The 23,224-nt window shown below is 39.7% G+C and overlaps 1 protein-coding gene across 1 annotated transcript in view; it reads right to left on the reverse strand.

Annotated features, from left to right (window-relative positions):
- Positions 1–23,224, reverse strand: part of Dnah14 (dynein axonemal heavy chain 14) — a 196,983-nt gene that overhangs the window by 89,498 nt on the left and 84,261 nt on the right. The window contains exons 41-48 of the mRNA XM_028789300.1: positions 16,767–16,836; positions 14,240–14,478; positions 12,760–12,882; positions 8,115–8,273; positions 6,420–6,552; positions 4,522–4,583; positions 3,574–3,755; positions 2,146–2,274 (exon numbers count right to left, since the gene is read on the reverse strand). Coding sequence (XP_028645133.1) covers positions 2,146–2,274; positions 3,574–3,755; positions 4,522–4,583; positions 6,420–6,552; positions 8,115–8,273; positions 12,760–12,882; positions 14,240–14,478; positions 16,767–16,836 — 1,097 coding nt within the window. The remainder of the gene's footprint in view (positions 1–2,145; positions 2,275–3,573; positions 3,756–4,521; positions 4,584–6,419; positions 6,553–8,114; positions 8,274–12,759; positions 12,883–14,239; positions 14,479–16,766; positions 16,837–23,224) is intronic.

The following is a 23,224-nucleotide window of genomic DNA, read 5'->3' on the forward strand; positions in this document are numbered from 1 at the left end:
ACACACACACACACACACACACACACACACACACACACACACACACACCAGAGATTAAACAACGTGTTCTTGAACGACCAATATGTAACTGGAAGTATCAGGGTGAAAAATAAAAACCTTCCTAGAATTAAATGAAACTGAAAGCACAGCTCATCAAAGTCTTTGGGATGCAATGAAGGAAGCTTTCAAGGAGCACCTTACAAGGAGCACGAATGTTTACGTTAAAAAACTAAGAGGAGGAGGTGGAGGGGGGTGAATTATAAACCAAGTATATTATAAACCAAGTATAACTATACACCTGTATGAAAATACTGTAATGAAACTCATTATTTTATATGATGACTTAAAAGGAATAAGAATCAGATCCCAAACAACAGCTTACTGATGCATCCCAAAGTCTAAGAAAAACAACAAGCCAAACTCCAAAGTAGCTAGAAAAATGGCAGCTCTTCAATAAACAGTCTTGAGAAAACTGGACAGCTACATGTAGAAAAAAAAACCAAAATCCAGCCCCCATAGTAGTAGAATTTTATTTAGCTATAAAGAAGAGTGAATTGGGGCTGGATAGATTCTTCATGGTTAGGAGTGCATGTTTCTCTTGCACAGAACTGAAGTTCAGTTCCCTAACCCACATTCTACAGCTCACAACTGCCCCTAAGTCCAACTCCAAGGACTCCAACACCCACTTCTGACCGTCACAGGCAGCTGCACTCAGGTGCACATACCCATACAGACATGAACTCAACAGACATAACTAAAAACAAAAACAGATGAAATCAGATCATTTGAAGGGCAGTAGGTGGAACCAGAGGTCACTATCACACTAGATGGGGGTAGGGGAGGGACCAGAGAGGGAGCGGGACCAAGGTGGAGGATGAGGGAGAGGGAGGAGGGCAGAAGACAAGCCAGAGCGGTGCAATGATAGGAATTTATGAAAATGTCCAAGTGAAACCCATTGTTTTGTATGCTAATAAAACATCAATTAAAAAACAAAGTAAGATCCTATATACCCCACTAAAGAAAGGTGATCTCAGAGGACTGTGAAGGGTATCAGGAACTGATACGCAGACAGGCTGGACAACAGATTCCAAGTTACAGACAGCAGGAAAAATCAAAGGGTCCTACTTTGTAACTGAGTGACAACTTACTGTACATCCCCAAACCACTAGCTGAGCGGATTTCTGGATGTCATTCTTTAAAGGGAATGATAAATGTTTGAGGTGACTGATGAGCTAAATGCTCAAATTTCATGGTTGCATCTTATATAAATATAGCAAAATATTATACTGTACCCACAGATATGTCCAATTATTCTATGTAAATTAAAAAATAAAATTAAGCAACGAGTCCTTGGAAAATAAGCACTATATAACTGAGGCTAGCAGAGAGGATGCTGTGGGTGAGTTGAGTGATCACAGGAATGTATTTGTGATGGCCTGGGATGAGCAGATGCTGGAGGTAACATTGTTATAACTCTGTGACTGCCTGGGATGAGCAGATGCTAGAGGCAACACTGTTATGACCCTAATACACCATAACCCACAGTGCTGTGTCGGGTAGAGCCAGAAAAGAACCCAGTCTATCCTAGTGGGGGATTGTTGAGATCTCTGTTTCTTCTTATGTCCATGCCAGGGCTGCAGAAATCTCACCAAAGATCCGCTATGACTATTCTCTGGTCACTTTAGAGATTTTGCTCAGGCCGTGTGATCCAGGACCCACTTCCTGTTTGTTTGTTTGTTTTTTTCTCTCTCTGTGTGTTTTTCACCATTCTCAAATTGTCCCTGGAGGATTCCATTGGGATGCCTTCTCTCTGCTTTAGGTGGATTGTAATTCAGACAGTTTGGCTGGTGTTTGAGCCAATGCCCTAGTGAGCACACTTCATCTGTGCTCCCGATTTAAGTCTGCCTGAGACATGAAACTATTTGCAGTACAGTCATCTCATCTTCAGGGGAGAGATCCGAGGATCAGACAGTCAACATTGGTCGAGTCAGTTTTGGAACAACGGGCTTTTGATTTCCAGGGAAGGAATCAAGAAAGGACCTCACCATTAGCAAGTTCACATAAACAGGCTTTCTACATTCTTCACTCAGTGTGCTGTGTTTGGGAACGTCATTTAGTGAGGAGAAAATCTTAGGCATTCTGTACCTTCCACACATTTCTTTCGGTGTCATAAACGCCTCCCATATCTAATAACTGTCTGATCAACTCCAGGGGTGGCTGTGCTCCACATGTGTCTTGTACTGGCATATTCAAGTCATCAATAAACACAACAATCTTAAGGGAGACAGAAAGTGTAAATATATTAATTAGTAAAACCTTTTAGAAAATTATGATTTATGGATATTAATTATGATACTTCTCAAGACAGAAACTGTATGCAATGACCTGTTTTTAAAGACTAAAAACAGAAGATCAAATCTATTTTGTAGATGTGGTCATGGAGGACAGTGAGTGTTCAAAACAGCAGGAACTCTGTCCACACTTGATCCCTAGAACGACTGCACAATGCTCTTAGGAGTGGTTTGATGCTGACAACGCAGCTTAACTAAAGCACTTCTAGGTGTGCCAGCATACTGAGCGTTTTCTTATCATGGGCTTGCTTTTGGCTTTCATGTAGGATTTGGCTTTTTCTACTTCATACGCACTCTAGGTTGGACCGGAAGTTTAGAAACACGTCCCAGTGTTTAAATCTATTTTACTTTTTGCCTAGGAAAATATCATGCTGTCAAGTGTAATGATTATAATCTCTGCAATGGACTCTTTTGATTGTTTTTATGTTTTGTGAAACAAAAACACAGATAGCTGCTTTAATTTCTGAATTGTTAACTGCTGTTGTTATCTGAGGAGAACACTGTTTCCGCTCCTCTAATACAGACTAGCAGCCATGTTTCTTGCCTGCATGTTCTAACGGTGTGAACGGTGTGATTATAGGCTGCAGAGACCCTTTCAAAACCCCTAAGCTTACTTACGTAAACCGAGATCCATCAGTTCTATCCAAATCTTCAGTTGAAGTCAAGAAAATCTGAAACAAGTCTTTAGCAGTAAAGAAAGCACAGCATTGTGTGCAGGGCCCCAGGGGGCCCGGTCAGGCTTGTTTATGAATCTTGGGAACCTCTTGGAACTTCATGGTACTAAATGGGAGTCAGTGACCATAAATTCCAACTGCAACTCAGACAATGAGTGGACAGCTGACTTCATGCCAAGAGGACTCGGAGTGGAGACATTCGGTGCTCCGGTCTCTTAGTCTATGGGTTCCAGAAGTCTCTCTTTCTCTCAGAGCTTCATGTAGTAGAACAAAATGAGCTAGAAACTACAGCAACAAAACCCCACTGGCTAATTCAGTTTCCAGCCAATCTTTATCCAGATTTTGGCTTACTCTTCTGGTCTTAGTTAGTCCCACTCAGGACAACTCATTGTACTGGAAGAGGAGTGAACTGATTTGAAGATCAAAGTTCCTATTGTGAGTGTATCTTTAAGCAATGCCTGGGAATGCACATTCTCCTTTTTATTAACTAAACAAACCAACTCATTCATCAACTGCAGCACACAGGCTGCTCAGCGGGGCCGTGTTACCCTGTTGTTCTTCGGTGCTCCCAGAATGTCTTTGGTTCTTCTTACTAACTTCCGCAGAATCAGCTCCTTGGTTTTGGCAGCTGTCATGGTGGTGGTAAGATTTATTGTGGATACTATAATTCCTTTATCATTTTTAATGGTGCTATCATCAGTTTTAGCCTCTTCTTTCTTTGCATCCTGTTCTATGATGCCAACACAGACACACACACAGATACACAAACACACACACACACACACACACACACAGAGAGAGAGAGAGAGAGAGACAAAAAAAGGCAAAAAAGAAAAAAGAAAGAAATTTAGAACAGTTTAAGCAATTTTTGCTTTGTTTTAGAGTGTCCAGAAGTGTGAAGCTAAGGAATTTTATTTTGTTGCTCATATTTTAATGTCAGTGCTCTGAGACAGAAGCTTTGAATGGTTCTAGACATGCGATAGTGTGAACCCTCTGTCATGGATGTTAGATACTTCTAACAGAATGACTGAAAAGCAGCATGCAGCACGACTTTCTATTAGTGTTCATTCTCAGGGTAAGAACCACCCAGGGGCACGCATGGGATGATGCTACAGTGTCATAAGAGCCCAAGCCACCACTGGGACTCCCGTTTCTGTTGTGTGCCCTGACATGAGATCTGCAGAACCACACACTTTTCTCCTGTGCTGTGCTGGGAAGCAGGAAAGACTGCAGCCAGATAGCACCTCTGGATTTCATGTGCACTTCTCCCAGGAGGGCAGGCTCATGGATGATGCACATAACCACACATAACCATGTGCAGCCCCTCCTCCAGAGCCGCTGCATCTGTTCAGTGATTTGAAAGGGTCCTGGACAACTTCCCACAGACCGTGTTTGAAAGGAACAATTCCAGAGTTTACCATGTGACTTTGCACAATGAGGAATGGCTGGCATAGGGCTACAACAGAAGAGTCTTGGTCCCATGACTTCCCACTTACCAAGGCCTGCTCCAATTGTTTTGATGGGCTCACCAATCAAGTTGTTGATATTCTGCCTGAGGCTGTTGGAATAAAGTGTTTTATTAAAATTTATCATTTTAGCTGCAGTATTTAAAGTCTAACCAAAGTAAGAGCAGATTATTGATTTTACTTAGATTTCCCACAAGAAAATATTTACTTTTCCATTCACATGTTTATAGTCTTAAGGCTTCTCCACATTCCGTTTTCTAATTCAGCTGAAAAAACAGGCTTCTCTAATATTTGAACAATGTAAGACTTAATTTTAGAAATGTGTATTTCAGAAATTTTTATCTGAAAAGCTTAGGTTTATATTTTTCTTTTAGGAAGAGGCAGACAGAATGCAGAACAATAGGTACAAGCCCCTTGTAAAAAGTCTATGTTTCACAAATAGATGATTTATTTCTACTACAACACACTGATATTATGTAAAACTTTGTGAGTATATTCAAGGTGCATTTTTCCCCCAGGAGGAAAATAGTTTATAGCTATATTTTATGTTATGTGAAAATCTGTGGTTCTAAACTTAAATTTAAAATAAATGCTGTTTCTCTGATGTAAAGGAATGAATCTAGCCATTAACACCTTGGAAAAAGTAAAGATTTTCTTCTAAACAAAGAATCAGAGTATACAAATCACGATGGAAATAAAATCAGCAGCAAAAAAAAAAAAGTCCCTCATCAAACAAAAACTCATCTCAGAACTGTACAGTTTCTCACTAAATTCTAAAGTTCATATACTAACAAACATGGAGTTAGAAGGAATATTTTCAAACTCATTTTACAAGGGCTAGCATAGCCCTGATAAGAAAGCCAGAAAAATGTCACAGGTAAAGAAAATTTCAGGACAGTATCATTTAGGAACAGAGATGCAAACAAATAAACAAAACCAAACAAATAAACAAAACAAAAACAAACTTCAACAGAAAGCTAACAAACTCAAATTGACAGTGCATTAAAGAGACCACTCTTTATGATCAAGTGTGATCTATCCCTGGCATGCAAAGATGGTCCAACAGAGACAAATGAATGAAAGTGATACATCATAGTAACAGAAGAAAGGACAACAACAGCTCTGTCATCTCAATAAGGAGTCTTTGTACTGAAAACTATAAGGAAGTCAAAAAGTCACACAAGTATCTGGAACTAAGGCTTGTCTTCATGGCTTAGAAAAAGTCATACTGTTACAATGTTTATACAAGATTCCATTCTGCCCTCTACAGGCATCCACATCCATAGCACATACCTCCACACAGATATAGTTTAAAACATTTAAAATTAAAAAGTATATAATACAGATGCATATTAATCAAAACAGCAAGATAGTGCCAAAAAGAGTGAACTAAAAAAGGTGAGAAAGGTTATGTTCTGCACAGTCTCTACTATACTAAGAATCTAAAGAAAGTTCAACTCGTGGAAACAGAAAGAGGGGTAGGTGTCAGGGGCTGAGGGTGAGGTGGGAGTAGATGGGGTGTCTGCCCAAGGGTGCAAATAGGAGGAGTCTGATTTCAAGGTCTATCACGTGTATGGAGGGCACAGCAACATGTTCTGCAGAACTGCTGGAAGCACAGATCCGAAGTGTTCTCACCACAAAGTGTAAGTGTGTGATGGGAAGTGATGCTAACTAGAGAGTGTGCTTTTACAACTGTGCGTCTAAAAACCACCCATTCTGTCTCACAAATATATACAATTATTATGTGCCGATTAAACACAGACATTAAAGTTAAGGAGACACTGGGAAAATATTTCTCTCTTATTGCCTCATTTGAATAATTCCCATTGTTATATAAAAGGTCTACTTTGTAAGAGCAAACTCAACAAGCATTCATCAAGGACACAGTTTTACCAGATAAGCCAAATTTAAAGTTTAATATATACAACCTCGGTCTTTTAATTTCGTTATGTAACAGGACTTTTCCTAAAATTGAGCCATATTTGATATCTAATGTTCCTCGTCCCTCTAGCTTCTCGAGCATGTCATTGATGGCAGTTGTCTTCCCGACACCAGAGTCTCCTAAGGAGGAGAACATGAGGTTAGGACCACACACCAGGAAATGATGCGTCTCTGTGTTAAGATGAGCCAGCATCACTTTTATCCCTTTGAAATTTGCATGTAAAGCATGTTTTCTGCTTTTCAGTTTTAAAATGGAGAAAAGTTAATTGGGAATGTAATATGAACTTTCAAATAGTTTGAATTATTTATGCTTATTACAAAATATAGATTAGGAGATACTTAAAATTCTTATTGCTTGTTCATTTAAGTGTATCACAACTCTTTCTTGCTTATAGCATGCTAGAACTACATTAAATGAAACTTTGAAAAACAAATGAAGCCCAGTGTAAAAGAAGACATTCTATGTGCATGAGTGCCATGTCTGCACATGTGTGGCAAATCTGCATGACTCTTGCACAGGAAGGCTGTAGACTGTCCTGGAATTGGAATTACAGGTGGCTATGAACTATGGTTTGGGTGTTAGGAAAAACCCCAGCCCCCTTCGAGAGCAGAAAGGGCTGTTAACAATGGAGCTGTCTCTCCAGTCTTCTTCCTCATTTTTTAAAGGGAGGGTCGTATGTAGCCTCGGGTGGTCCTGAATTAAACAATCTTCATGCCTTAGCCTCCTGAGTACTGGAATTGCAGGCACCCACTACAACACCCAGTTTCCTTAATCTTTTATTTTTATTTTTTTATTTTTTTTTTTTACTAACACAATCTAAAGGAGGGATCTAGTAATAAACTTACTGAAGCAGAACATGTCCATGACTCCAAGTTTACAGAACAAAAAATTTAAGAGTTTTCTTAGAGGAAATTAGAGGCAACTATCTGAGTGTCATGTGGTCAGGTTCTTTGTGCATGTTTCTGGGAGTACTCTACTATTTGCCTCCAGTGATCTAAACACAGATGAGGGAAAAGAAACTGGGAATCAATGGGTTGGATATTCAGAACAAATAAGAACTGTCTTGAGTCACTTCTTTGGTACTAGAAAAAGATTGAAAAAATTTTACACCATATTTACAAATTGTATATTTAAGTTTAATCAGACAGTTGGTGTCCAGAGGTTGCTGGGCCTCTAAGGACTAGGGCCCATGAGCTATGAACAATTGGTGTCCAGAGGGGTCCTTAGATCAGGGTTCTTCCTCTGAGGACCAGGGCTCATGAACTATGAAGGTCAATCACATACTCATCCAAAGTATCTATTTCTAGATTTTGCCTTCAATTAAAGTAATGAAAAGATAAAAAAGTATAACATTCAAGTCTGGAGTTGTAGGAACCCACACTGGGAGGTTGAGGCAGGAGGATCACATGTTCAATGGCAGGCTGGGATGCTCAACAAGAGCTCATCAAAACAAACAAACAAACAAACCCATTGTGGAGAAGAAGGAAGGAAGATCCACAGGTAGGTTTATTACACCCTGTATGACGATGAGCATTCATAGGCTGTTTGTGAGACTGTGAAAATGAACGTCTCTGAATTTTCAGGGCTTATTAACTAAGCACATTTAAAAATGCTTACACTCAATAATTGTTAAACTTCTTCCTAACCTGGAAATCCCCTCTCTGTTGCTTATTTTTCATACCTGTGAGAAGTACAGGGTAGGAGTTCCTCAGAAAAAGGCTCATGAGGAAAGAGAGGCAGACGGTGTCTCTGGTGGCCGTATAGTTCACATATTCTCCGTATTCCTTCATCCTCAGCACGTTCTCACCAGATCCTTGCAAGTCAGTCAGTAACGATGTCCCTAAGGTCAGAAAACAGTCGTTAGGTTTCAGATGACCTTGAATGAGATAGGAACCTATTATTTTTTGTGACATAATACTCTGTGGATAAGTCAGCAATGTACATGACAGATGTTGTTGCATGTGCCTAACGTCTTTGTTGATCTGAGATTGCTCTCTCAGGCGCCCTCAGCCGGCCAAGGTGTGCCTAGAAGAAAATTCCTTGATTTTCCTTCCTCAACCCTGCTGCAAGTCTGGTGGGTCCTACTAGAAGCTCCTCCCAAGCTGCCTGCCACTCTCCTAAGAACCCACCTCTCTGAGTGTCCCTCTCATTTTCCAGACTCCTTTCTGCTGAAAGTTGTGTTTTGAACCTTCAACCTTCTTATTTGAACCACAGGAAACTGACAATTCGACACACATGCACACAAACATGAGAACAGGCAAAAACAAAACTCTCTCTCTCTCTCTCTCTCTCTCTCTCTCTCTCTCTCTCTCTCTCTTCTCTCTCTCTCTCTCTCTCTTCTCTCTCTCTCTCTCTCTCTCTGACACACACACACACACACACACACACACACACACACACACGAACAGACAAAACCAAAACAAACCAACCCCTCCCGGACATGAATACTCTTTATAATGCTACCCTAATCGTGCCTTAAGACATCACTTTATTGTCACTGCTGTGCATTGTTATATGTAGGTGTGTGTACATGCCATGGCGTGCGTGTGGAGTAGGTCCTGTTCTTTTTACCTGGGCTCCAGGAATTGCTCCTTTACTCTCTGCACAGTCTCACACCCTTTAAAGAATGCTTGATCCTAATTCTCTCCCTCCTTCCCACTGACTTGCTTAGCTGGTGCTAGCACAGCCATGCTGATTCAGTGCTTGGTTACTCTTCATGGGATGTTAGCTGGACAGACTCAGAACATGCAGAGAGACGTGGTGCCAATCCTTGTCGTAGATGCAGCCTTTCTGCCCACCTTCCCTAATTACTAATTTCCACATGGTAGACTCTGTTCTGCCACTTGCTCCACTTTCATTTCAGTGAATTTAGGGAGTCTTCTAAGCCAGCCCAGATTTTTATTAGCATTATTTAATGGATGTTCAGTAAACCTTTTCCCAGTGTGGTAGTCATGGAGATCTATGTTATTTCCAATCTTTTGTTGTTACAAATAAGGCCAAGTTTATACAGTATTCACAGGTAATTCACACACAACTTCTGGAATAATTACCTATAAGCAGAGCTTATGGTCAGTGTAAACTGAGTCAATCAATTTTATGAATTGTAATTTTGATGGACACGGTCAAATTGTCCACCACCATTTGAGAAGCTTAATGACAAAGGTATCAAGTGTTTTAATCTTTCCAGTGTTATAAAAATTGTATCTAATTCTGGTTTACTTCTCATTTGTCATTTGGAGTCAATACTACTTATATTTGAGTCATTTATTTTCATGTCAACTATTTGTATTATTTGAATTTTTATTGTTAATTTACTGTAATGCTTGAGTTTTATAGATGCTTTAAGATAACATCAGCAAATTCTAAAGTTTAATTATCTCCAAATTTTGTATCTACATATTTTCTCTTTTGTAACCACACTGTTTTATATTTTCAAAATAACACTAGTTTAAAACATATGCTGCATAATGACAATGCTTCCCCATTTCCTCCAGTGGATTGTTTTATTTATTTATTTAAGTTTCATTTTATTATTTTATATGTCTAAGTATTTCTCTTGCAAGTATGCCTGTGCACCATGTGCATGCCTGGTGCCCTCTGTGTTCAGGAGAGGGTGATGGATTCCCCAGGGCTGGAGCAAGAGATAGTTGTGAGACATTCTGTGGAAGACTGCTGGAATCAAACCCAGTTCCTCAGCAAGGACAACAACTGTGGAGTCAACTTTCCAGCCCTGGTTTTGCTTTTTAATTCTGCATTTTTCATTAATAGCAGATCTATTCTGGGCCCGTGAAATATCTTAGTGGTAAAAGCTCTCGCCATGTAAGCTGAGTTTGATCAACAGAAGCAAAGAAAAGGTGGAAGGAGGGAACCTACTCTATAAACGTGTTTGCATACTTCCACCCGATTGCCATGACACATGTGCCCCCGCCCCTCACCATGGACATGTGTGTGCACACATACGTCACACACACACACACACACACACACACACACACACACACACACACCAAAACTTTTAAAAGATCTGTTTGGTTCTTTCTTAAATTGACTGTGCCACATATTTTTTATTTTGCGGGTATCCAGTGCCTTGCCTGCAACTATGTCTGCATTGTGCATGGATGCCAGAGGAGAACCTGGATGCCTTGGACTGCAGTTACAGATGGTTGTCAGCCATCGTGTGAACTCTAGGAATTGAGGCTGTGGCCTCTGCAAGAGCAGCCAGTGCTCTTAACCTCTGACCACTTCTCCAGCCCTGATCTTGTCAAAGTTTACACTTTGTACCTCTTTCCAAGTATTTTCAACCTGACTTTTTATTTGAAGTCAAATCACAGATTGCCTTGGGCGGTAAGGTGGATTTCAATGAACACCTTTATCTCTCCTTCTCATCAGTGTTACTAGGAGGTCTGTGGTATCCGACAAAGTAGCCTTGGCTGTAACTGAGCCTGGCGGTGCTAAACTTCTATAAGAACTCCTTGCAGGCCAGTCCCATCAGCTGCTTCAGTATCCTTTTCTCCTCAACCACATTAAACTCTACAGTTTTCTTGTCTCCTGTGTTGGACAAAGACCACCATGGTCTAACGTTTAAAAACATTAAAAAATTATACTTTAGTGTGTGTGGTCATATACACACCACAGCAAGCATACAGAGCTCAGAGGACCCTGTGGGAGTGGCTTCTCTCAACCTTGTGGATACCAGGGATCAAACTCGGGTCACCAGACTTGGTAGCCTTTATCCTCACAGGTCTGCATTATTTTTCTTAATGGCACTACAAATACAACCTCTTTGCTGTCATTTCGAATCACAAGTCCATGTCCATTTTTGACATTGGACCTTTTGATGGTGCTGAAGACTTTGGTGGTGGGAAATTTCTTTTCCTTATCTTTTCTGTCAGCCATAGCTAAGGAGGCTGTGGCTGAAGATGCCAGGACTGTGGGGCAATAGTGACAGAGGCATGTTTCTATAAGGACTTCTGGATAGCAGGCCATTTCTGCTGTAGATCGCTGGAGGTAGCTGCCTTGTCAGTCTGGGTTCCGCTGCCTCTGCTCTTCCCCAGCACCCAAGTTGTTAATTCATTAAATATTCTATACACACATTCTTCAACTTGTGATGGGGTTACATCCAACAAATCTACAGAAAGTCGAAAATATGAAACTATTGCTATCTGAGATGCATTTACTACAGCTAACCTCTAGAATATCCTAGTTTAGCAACACAGTACACTGGGATTGGTCATACAATCTCTTGATCTTGAGGTCATGGAGCTGGCTGAGAGCTGCAGCCACTGCCTACTGTCTAGTGTTGCAAGAATGCTATTGCTTCTGACTGCCTTGGGGAAAGACCCAAATTGATAAAATAGAACAAAACATGATTTCTGTTCAACATGTATTGAGTTCACATCACTAGAGACTTGAAACACTGTAAAGCTGAAAGAGCCTTAGCTTTTGTCATTAAGGTCTTACCATCTTCTACCAAGTTCTCACAGTCCAACTAATTTAAGGATCTTCTGTGGCATGCAGAAGCAGGTTGCAAATGAAAACAACTTAGAGTAGACAGATACTTATGCCATAAAAACTAAACTATCATTTTCTACTTTGTTGTTGTTGTTGTTGTTGTCGTTGTTGTTCTTTCGAGATGGGGCTATTGGCCAGCTTGGTGCTCACTAAGTGCTCCAGACTAGACTCAAACTAATGGTTATTCTGTCTCAGCCTCCAGTGCTGGAATTTTGGATGTTGACCCACAATGTCCACCTTTTTTTTTTTAATCAATTGGTTTCATTTACAACAAACTACACAGTTTTATGTGTGTGCATTTCTTGGTTTTGAAGAGGTATTTTCCATTATTATTTAGTGACCACAGCTAGTTAAACCAATAAACATTGTTATTGGTGAGACTCTATACACTATAGTTTCACAATGTATCTGAATAAGCTACATAGTTTTCTTTTTTAAAATGTATTTTATATTTATTGGTGTTTTGCCTGCATGGTGCATGCCTGGTGCTCAGGGAGGGAGGTATCAGATCCCTTGAGTCTTGAGTTATAGATAGTTATGAATTGCAATGTGTGTGCTGGGAAAAGAAACTAGGTCCTCTGGAAAAGCTCTTAATCTCAGAGACATAACTCCAGCCCCTACTACACATTTCTTTTAAAGTAATGTTCATAGATAATTTAAAGGCACCTTTTATAAATATGAATAAAACTGTGTCTACAAAGATATACATTAGAATATAGTAATCCTCAATGTTAGGAATATATCTATTTTTATGATTAATATACCTCTAGAATTTTAGAGAAGTTAAAAGCCTTTTAAAAAGCAATGATATTTACCTTTTTGAATTAGGGTCTGAGCATTAGGAACTAAATCTGACCAAGGCATAAACTCGCATTGCTGTAAGTCCACAAAATACCCAAACATAGACCGTTCGCTACCAGGTAAGTTGATGTCAGTGTCTGAAAATAACAAACACAAGAATCTAGTAAGAAACTGCCTGAGCAGCGGCAGGAATGCTGCCTGGAAGGTATGGTTTTGTGATACAGCTGTCCGCTGACATCATAAACTTTATCAACCAGGCAGGCCGTTTCCTCCTAGTATCAGCTTGTACAAAAGCAAATGTTTATTAACTTTTAATCATTTTTCACATGTAGAAGAGAGTAAATTATGATCAAATGTCCTAAGAGATCTTATCCCAAAGTGCTTACTACTATTGTGTGTTTGGATACTAGTAAATTCCAGTAACACACTGTCTGTGATCAAACCAAAATACAGATGTTTCCTTTTTCCTTTTCCTTTTTTCTCTTTTCCTTTTTTCCTTTTTCTTTTTCCCTTTTCCTTTCCTTTCCTTTCCCCTTTCCTTTTTCCTTTCCTTTCCTTCTCCCTTCCTTTCTCCCCTCCCCTCCCCTTCCATCCCCTCCCCTCCCCTCTCCTCTTCTTCCTTTCCTTTCCTTTTTCTTTCCTTTCTTTCCTTTCCTTTTTGACACAAGGTCTTATGTAGCCCAGGCTTGACTCAAACTCCTAATCTTCCTGCTTCCACCCTCCAAGCTCTGGGATTACAGGCACGAGTCACAGCACCTCACATTACTATGATTTTAATGTTGTTAGTTTTGTCTCAGAATCCTTACATATTTTGTTGGTAAAACTTGATGTTAAATTCATAAAATTGGTTTGTGAGTCCTGTGTGTGGTACATGTATATGTGTGCACACATGTATGTGTGTGCACACATGCACTTTGGCCAGAGTAGGAAATCAAGTGTTTTCTGTTATACTCTACTGTTCTGCCTTGAGACAGCATGGCTCTCCCTGAACCGTAAACTTACCATTTGGCTAGGCCCATTGGTCTCAGAATGGTTCCATCTCCCTACCCCAATACTGGGGTTGTAGACATATGCAGCCATGCCTGGCTTTTTTACTGGGTGCTGGGGGTTTGAACTCAGGTACTTAGGGTTACACAGCAAATTCTATTGCCTTCTGACCCATTTCTTCAGCCCTTATAGGTTGCTATTATTTTAAATATAGTGTTCTTGGATCTTTGAGTCTTTGGCTTCCATTTTACATTGTTGCCCCTCTGCCTTGTGTTTGTATCACATACGTTTAGTAATTTATTTTTAGCATTCTGTTTGTTTCAAATATACTGATTTATATCTTTTCATGGTTAATCTGAAGCCTTTTGATATTTCTAGCCACAAAGAACTTAACATTCTTTACCCACTGAACACACTTTCCATCAGTTTGAGATTCTCTGTATAATTCAGATTTTATACTTTTATCAAAAATTAGTTTATAATCAGTAGACAAGAAAATCCACTGACCTCTTTCTGAATCATCTTCAAATACTTCACGGACAAAGTTGTCAAAATTATAGTTTACTTCCGCAAGGGAGTCATGTTCAAAAGTTGAACGAAATAGCACATCTTCTTCATGTTGGTCTTCACGCTTTAAAATTCCTCCAAATGCCCATGTGAATGCGAACACAAATATCTTCTGAATCATCATTGGGAGCTTCTCAGGGTTTCTCTCCAGGAACCACACCCCCTCATCCTTGTAGTAGCTGTGACAGAAAGGTGGCCATCAAAAGCTTTATCTTTATAGTTCAATAGTTGATCTCAACATCATACCGAGATTTTACTATTAAAAATTGAAATACAGTATTGATACAAAATTTTCAATCTAATATATAATGTTTCCTCTGATAACAGTCACATAAATTAATTATTGTGTTTATTTTTAAAGTAGCATATGTAAAAGGCATTCCTACCTAACCTTGTTTCATATCTGTCTTTGGTAACATGTTGACAAATTTATAATATAACTTTAACACGTATTTGCATTTGGTATATGTACATGGATCTTTATCTTGGTTCATGTTTAGTACTTTATTTGATAAGTATACATGTTTTAAATATGCACATCATTTTACTTGGTATTTATATGTAATCCTTTTTTATTTTACATCAGATTCCAGTTTAAAGTTTGCTTGTTGAGGGGGAGAGGATTTGATAATTCTGTGTTTTATGAAAGACCTAAGTAAATAGTGATTCACTTGGTATTTTTCTTAGCAAGTGTTAAGGGTTGGCTTAGCTCAACATGGCTGATGTCAGGCAGCCAGAATCTGAGGAGACTGTTTCTTTCTATTTATTTATTTATTTATTTATTTATTTATTTATTTATTTATTTATTTAGGTTTTTCGAGACAGGGTTTCTCTGTGTAGCCCGGGCTGTCCTGGAACTCACTCTGTAGACCAGGCTGGCCTCAAACTCAGAAATCTGCCTGCCTCTGCCTCCCAAGTGCTGGGATTAAAGGCGTGCACCACCACCGCCCGGCCAATGTGCAGCCCAGGCTGGCCTCGAACTCGTGATCCTCCTGCCTCTGCCTCCTTCAGCAAATCCTACTGGTGTGCGCCACCACTACCGGCGAGGAGACTGTTTCTATCTGAGGTTAATTCGGACTCCTCATGGTTCATTAACTGTGAGTTTTATGGAGACGGAGTTGGCATTGATAGGGTTAAACAGGAGGTTTGGGCCCAACTTCTAACACCTTCCATTGTTTTAGTATTGCCATAAAATGATCTACAAATTATGAAAACTGAAGTATATCAGATGGAAATCCACTAGCAACTCTCAACATATAGCACATTTGCATAATTCTATCTGAAACATCCTGCTATGTGTAATTTAGCAAATATTTATTAAATGTTTACTATTTATTAGTCACTCTTAATGAAGTGGAAATGATGCCTTTTGCCTGGGACAGGAAAGAATGAGAAAAGCATGAGGAGATGGGTAAGACTCGAGGAGGAACCCTGGGCTAACATGGGAAGCTCACAGATAAGCACACAGGGAATCTGGGATAGCAGCTAGGGTGGTTCCTTCAAGGGAAGGGATGTAATACATGCTATACAGAAAGCTAGAGGTGGACATGTTCTCTAACCTGGTGACCTTTGTACTAAGTGTGTTGTAGAGACCACACCAGACGCTTCCTAAGATCCTTCCATGAGCTTGCTCTTCTCGGTCTATAAAACCGATCTTTATGGAAGCTATCACATGTAGTCAAGCTATGGAACGTATCTTTGTGGAAGGTTTCACAAGTACTTTACAGAGAGGTCCGATGCAGTCATGGCCAGTCTCTAGTTAGCTTATTTTGTTCCTTAAATGGATTTATGGTTGCTTTATTGTGCACACAGGACTGGGTTAACTGTTACCATGAAAGTTTTCACCAAACTGTGCTGTGCTTAAGTATGCCTAAAATAAATCACTCCTCAAATTTGAGCTGATACCGGCTATGTGGCTTGTGTTGAACTGAACTGTCTCTTTGCCTCTTGTACACTGTCACCCTGCTGGACGTAGAGGTTGCAGAGTCCCCTTAAGGTTAACAGATTTAGACTGCGGACTCAGCAAAGGCCATCCAGAAAAGGCACAGAAGGAATAGTTTCATAGCTACAATGTGTCACGCACATAATTATGTATCAACTTCTAATCTGGACAGCTGGCATGTTCCTTTACCATTCTAGTTTATCAGTGAGACAAAGCTTTAAAACTTTACTACTGGTTCAGCGGTTCATAGCTTATAAATAGCTGATATGGGAGACAAATCACATGAATCTTATTCCTTTCTAAATGTGTAAAGGAAAGATGGGTGTTTTTATAACAATGTTATTATTTTAAAATATCATAAAAGCATGCATTAGTTACTCAGAGGACTCAGAGTTGGGTTAAAATAATGTAGACTTTATTATTGTGAGACCACAAAATATGGTTTCCTGACAATCAGCCCATGTGCCCTTGGGTGTCTCACACCTAGTAGGCCCTTCCCAGATTCACCCCTAGGGTGACACTGACCTCCTTTCCTCCTTGAACTTGACTTTTGCCTTTGTCTCTGTAGGGAACACGTCGTCCATTGCTTCATGACCTTAGAAACAACAGGATTTTTTTTTGTGCAATTGACAACAGACCTAACATTCCATAGGCTAATTTACAACATTCAACTTGTAGCACTGTCTAGTTGTGAACTGCCAGGGGAGTCTCATTTGCAGCACCTGGGCAGACTGTCTTTGTCTCTCCTCCTTACTCCGTTTGTACAAGGCATCCATGTGACAGAGAAGAGCAGAGTCAAGCATAATTCATTCTTTACACTGCATTTTCTAATATTAGTGGTCTTAATCTTAAGACAAGATGTACCCCCTATAGAATATCTTAAAACAAGAAAAATATACAGAAAAACAGATCATGCAGAGTTTCACTCCCCTCCACAACCATTAAAATATTGTATCACTTGTGAAATAATAAAGTACACAACTTATTTAACGATTTAAACTTAGATAAAAATGAAAAGACTTGTGTTTTTATCCTGCATTTTGATTTCTAAGGCTGTCTTTATGTCACTCCATATCATGTAAAATATGGTTTCATTGCAACATAATTTATTAAGCCAATCAGGAATTCAGATTGTCTTTATGATGGTAAATAGTTCTGTGGTCTATAAAACTCCCTGTGCACAAACTTTTGCATACTTCTCCAATTATAATGCTATAAAAGTTCCTAGAACAACAACTGAGGAAAACTTTCCAGTATTTTCAGCATGTATTGCTAAATAGCTTTAAAAAATTTACTCGATTATTATTTCAGTCACCTTTTAAAAAATGTTTGTAGTCTGGTACATTCTAGCCGACAATGACTATCAAGGGTATGAAAGAGCTGACAGGCCCCAGCTTTTCCTGAGGAACTACCAACTGTTAACGGCTGCTGTAGGAGAGAGTATCGTTTTATTCAGTGGAGTAGCCACTGGGGGACTAGATGAGGAGAGAAGAACTAATTTTCAATGCCTTAAACTTAATATATAATGTTGGTTCCAATTTTACGAGAAAAATTGAACACATCAGTTGTATTCCAACTACCTTCCTTTTTCAAAAGCCACATTTTTAACCATAAAACTGTATGAGGTGGCAAAGTGTCATTCCACGATCAGGAGGTATAGGCACAAGGTTATCCTGGTTAGAAGTTCAAGGTTAACCTGTGCTACATGAGACTCCATCACAAAACAAGACAAAGAATAATTTTGAGCACTCCTCTTTTCTTAGTATAACAAATTGAAAAAAATTGTGTAGTCCCCTGTGGAGAAAGCCCAGTATAACTATTCTGTAGAAACTTCCTATGGTGTAATAGAGGGTCCCAGGTCCCTCTTCATTCTATAGGTTGTGGGCTTGACATCTAGCTCGTGTGGAAAGAAGTGACTCCTTCAACTTCTGGTCTCTTTTATGCTTGTGATACATTACTGAGTTCGTGTGTGTGTGTGTGTGTGTGTGTGTGTGTGTGTGTGTAGATAATCTTCATTTTCTGAGAATCATTTCTGCTCATCTTTGGCTGAATTCTCCTGGTTTCAGTAGGTTAAAGGCCACTATGGATCTCTATTAATCTTCAAAACTATCAGGAGGTCTACTGATTCTATCTGGTTTGCATTATCTGGTTGGCAGAATGCCAGCACTAAGCCATTCATTAGGAATCCATTCCTCAGAAGATTAAGGGAATTGTTTTAAAATCTGGACCAACATCTTTCACATGCCGTTAGGAGTCCAGGTTGTTTGTTTCATTATCTTTGGAGTTCAGCCACTCTCATTTCTAAGCCCTGGTTCTGAACTTTAAATGATCCCAGGAGGGGGACTTTAGTGTCTCCAGATTAGAGACATTCAGCATTCCCCCAAGACAGGATCAAAACATCTGGTGACCAGTTCATTCAGGTGGGTGACTGTGATGTTCACAGCCCAACTCTGCCTTAAAGATATGCAAAGAAAACGACTCCTGAAGACATTACAGGGTAGTGCATTCCCTCTGCCTGGAACCTAAGGGTGCTAAGCTGCTAAGGGTGGCGCAGCGAAACAGAGGTTAGGGAAACCAACCTCTCTCCAGGCAGGGTGCTACGCAGGAGTAGAACATTCCTGAATGTGCTATTAAATTCTGTTAAAATCAGTATTAATGAGAATATTTAAGTTATTGTGGGCATCCTTCTGTTGTATATTTTCCTATGAATGAACATAAATGCTGGGGGATAGGGTAAGGAGATTTCACTTTGACAACTACTAGACTTTCCTCTGGTACCCTGGGCGAGCTGACATGGGCTAGCCCTAGCCCCTCTGTACATTCCATAGGTGTCTTTGGTAACCCATGCGACAGGTGCAGCTGCAGCAAAATTCCAGCTAGAGAAGGTGTGGCCCTCACCATGACTGTTGCAGTGTGCAGGCTGTATCAGCTTGTTTGCTATCACAGAACTCACTGAACTCTCTGACTCAGACCCAGACAAGTACTGAGCCCAGGGCCTTGTGCATGCAAAGGCTCTACCACTGGCACCGTGCCTCCAGACTTTCTTAGAGACATGAATTTTCTTCCTACTACTTCCTGAGGACTGGGTATGGTAGTCAACACTGTGCCCAGTTAACATGTGGCTTTTTGTGACCAGCTTCCTTCACAGAATGGAAGTATACAGGAGTATACTATATTTTTTCTACATGTTTATCAGACAAGAGGCAATGGGCTGGTTCCACTTTCCAGCTGTTATCTGGATGGAATGGTATTATAAGAATTTCTGTATAAGTTTTTGCTTGGGCATATGTTTCAATATCTCATATTTATATTTTTGTGAGCTAAATTTGTAGGATCATAGGTTACAACATTTAATTTGATGATATTACTACCAACTGTTTATTGGCTGCTACTTTTGCATCCTTTGCTTTTAGGATGCTGTTGTGGGAAATAAATCACTAGATTCTTGTTTTAAAACTGAATCAGAGAATATCTGTCTTTGAGAGACTTATTCTTCATATAAAATATAATTACTTTTAACATTCATTTTAGTTGTTCAGATTTCTGTTTCTTTTTGCTCTTTTAAATATTCTATTATAAAGCTTGTTCCTGCTTTCTTCTTGAATCAGTATTGACACTGAAAACTTTTGCTTTAATCTGTCCTTGCCTGTCTTTCTCGGGAATTTGTTAGAATCTTTCATTAACATTAAATATTCTTAAATTGTAACAAATTATTTCCCATAATAAGCCTCATATCAGGTAATAAACAGAAACAATCCATTCTTAGAAAGGTACAGGAGGAACTATATAACTATAACTATATATATATAACTATATATAATAGTATAATAGTAAAGTAATATGATTATATTATTTTATAACATAACTCTAATATTAAAATATACCATATTATTATAAAGTAATATAATATAATAGTAATGTAACTATAGCAACAATAAAAAGCAAATGCACATCAATACTGACACAGTCCTACCTCAGTACCACAACACACTGGAAAATGGAAAATCATGACTCATAAGCACCACAAGAAAATGCAGTGTTCACCAAAACTAGAACTTCCACATGATCTGGCAGCCTTACTTCTACATTTATTTTTAGGAGTATGCATGTGCTTCCTAATAGCCATAACACAGAATCTCTCTGAGCTTCCACCGTATGAGCAGAAAGGTAAAGATGATGTGGTGTATGCACAGGACAGCATTAATCAGTATTAGAAAGAAAACTCCTTCATTTATGACAACGTAAATTCCCTTTGAAGACACTCTGTCTAACACTAGGCATAGAAATTCAACTGAATGAAATCAATACCGATTGATTTCATACAAATTTGAAATCTAAAAGTGTTGGTTCCACATAAGTAGAGAACAGAATGATAGCTTCTAGAAGTTGGTCAGATTAGACGGGCAGGGGCTTGGGGGAGAATGTAACATAGGTGTCGGCCTAAAGGATACAGAGTTTCAGCTAAGGAGGAAGAACTGAGATCTAAGACCCACTGTACTACATGATGACTATAGTTACTAAGGTGATGCTCTCCAGTCTAGTCATAGCTCATCTTGGTTCAAATATATACTCATACCACCACTGTCTGTCATTTTCAATTATAGCTAAATAAAAACACATACTATACAAAATAGACGCCATGTCAGGTAATTTTGTCAAAATGTAGGCTAATGTTAGTGATTGAGAGGTTTGATGAGCTAGGCAAAGCTAGCACGTCTCATCTACGGAGTCCATGACACAAATGCCCTCAAGGAGAAAAGACAGATGTGAGGTCAGTTTGGAAGGTTTTAGTTCACAGTCCTGGGCTGTGTTGATGCTGGCCCCATGGTGAGGCAGACCGTCATGGCAGGCAGAGTGTGCAGAGGAGGAGCTTGTGGACCTTATTGCGGATGGGCAGCAGACTGGAGGGTGGGATGGGACAGGAGCCAGGGCTAGCATCCCCCAAGAACCTGCACACAATGGCCTACCCCTTCTTGTTGGGTGCCTTGTCCATACTATCCATAATCAAGATGCCAAAACATGAACACTTAGAAGAAACAGTTCACATTCAAACTGTTATAGTCCACCCTCTGGTCTCCAAAAGACTCATATCCATTTCAGAATGCACAGTGCCATCAGTCAAACTGTAGGAGTCCCCACAGTCTTAACAGATCCAGTATTGTTTAAAGCTCAAGTTCAGACTATCTGTCCATAACGCACATAATTTTTTTTTTTTTAACGGACAATGGCAAAGACTAAACGTTCTTACTCCATTTTGGAGGAACTGAAAGACTGATAGGAAGGAGAGGTCAGATGAGAGCAAGACTGGAATCCAGCGGTACGAATCATAAACTCTGTGGAACCGTGTCAGTACTCAGGACACTGCTGTTTTGATGTGGGTTTCAGCGGTCTTGGGCAGGTAGGCTTGTTCCTGTTACCTTGTTATTTTGGAGCCTGAATGGCCTTTCTCTTGGACCTTGTATGTTCATAGCTTGTAGCTCCCCCAGTAGATTTCTTATTCCTGGCATCTCTTGACTCCCAGGGCCTCCACTGAGGATTAAGTTTTGCTTCAGAGCTCTATGCACTAACCTCTCAGGAGCTGCCTATACAAATACTGGCCTGACACAGACCACCTGGCTTCCCAGGCATTCCTTTAAAATCTGTATGAAATTGTCCTTGATCTCATAATTTTTGCATTCTATATTCCTGCAAAACCAGAATCACATATGTAACAACAGGGCTTGCTACTAGTTCAAGATCAAGGCCGCTTGGACTTAGTTGCAGTAGCCTCTGGGTACTTGAGCACAGTGAAAAAAAAAATCCAAGGGAAACGACTTTCTAGGCAGGCCTACATAAGTATGGTACCCTGGAGGTACTGTCATCTCAAGGGAAAGTCTTGAAAATGAGTTTACTCTTTCAGACTCTTGACTTTAAAATTGGTTGGGGGGGGGTCCAGCCAACTCTCACAATGTCCTCAAGGCATCTTCTTTATTGTCCAAATACAAAGTGTCTGGCTTCTTTTTAATTGAACTAATTTCTTCAGAAATCAGGCCTGTTGGGAGTCCCAGTTTTAAACTGTTTTTTTTTTTTAAAATAAACCTGTATAACCCCCTCCATACCCCCAACTTTTTTCTGCTCTGCTTTTTGTTCCAGATTCTTACTATAAACTTGGCTATGAGCAGCTAGCAGTAACAATGTCATAGCCCAAATATTAGGCTGTCTCAGAATTTTCCATGTTAAACTAAATGCTATAAATGTTTAAATTCAGCCTTATCCAGTCTCAGACAATAGACAAAATGCAGACAGATTCTTTGCTTGAATGTAACATGAATGGATTCCAGTCCAATTCTCCAGTGAGACCTCATTTAAACTTGGCACTTAGCCTTTCCTTCCTGTGGGCGCCCTGGTCTCAGCTCCCACATAAACTATTCATTAAGCTCTGTTTACGTCTTAGGGCTTCTGCAGTTTGATGTCTCCAAATATTTTCACATTCTGCAGAAACAGTTCTATAGGCTCAAGAACCACACAGTGAGGTTTAGCAACAGTAATGAGCCCCCACTGCTGGTCCAATCTTCTGTTAGTCACTTTTTCTGTCTTTGTGACAAAACGTCTAGCATGAATAATATTGAGGAGGAAGGACTTGTTTTTGGCTTATAGTTTCAGACATTTTAGTCCATAGTAGATTCAACTGGTTCTTGACCTTGGAGAGCTAGATCATCATGGATGTGAGAATATAGAGAAGGCTCACCTCACTGTGAACAGCAAGGAGAGAGAGCAAGAGTGGAAGGAGCCAGGAGCAAGATGCCACAAGTTCTGGCACCTAGTGACCTACTCTCTCCAGCTAACTTGAAACAAAGCCCTCAACACATGAGCCACTTAAGTCATAGTGGATTTATCTGAATGCAGCCCTTCACACACACACACACACACACACACACACACACACACACACATATATATATATATATATATATATATATATATATATATATATATATATATTA

This window comes from Grammomys surdaster, unplaced genomic scaffold (assembly GCF_004785775.1).
Source record: "Grammomys surdaster isolate TR1022 unplaced genomic scaffold, NIH_TR_1.0 125808, whole genome shotgun sequence".
In the NCBI taxonomy this organism is placed as follows: domain Eukaryota; kingdom Metazoa; phylum Chordata; class Mammalia; order Rodentia; family Muridae; genus Grammomys; species Grammomys surdaster.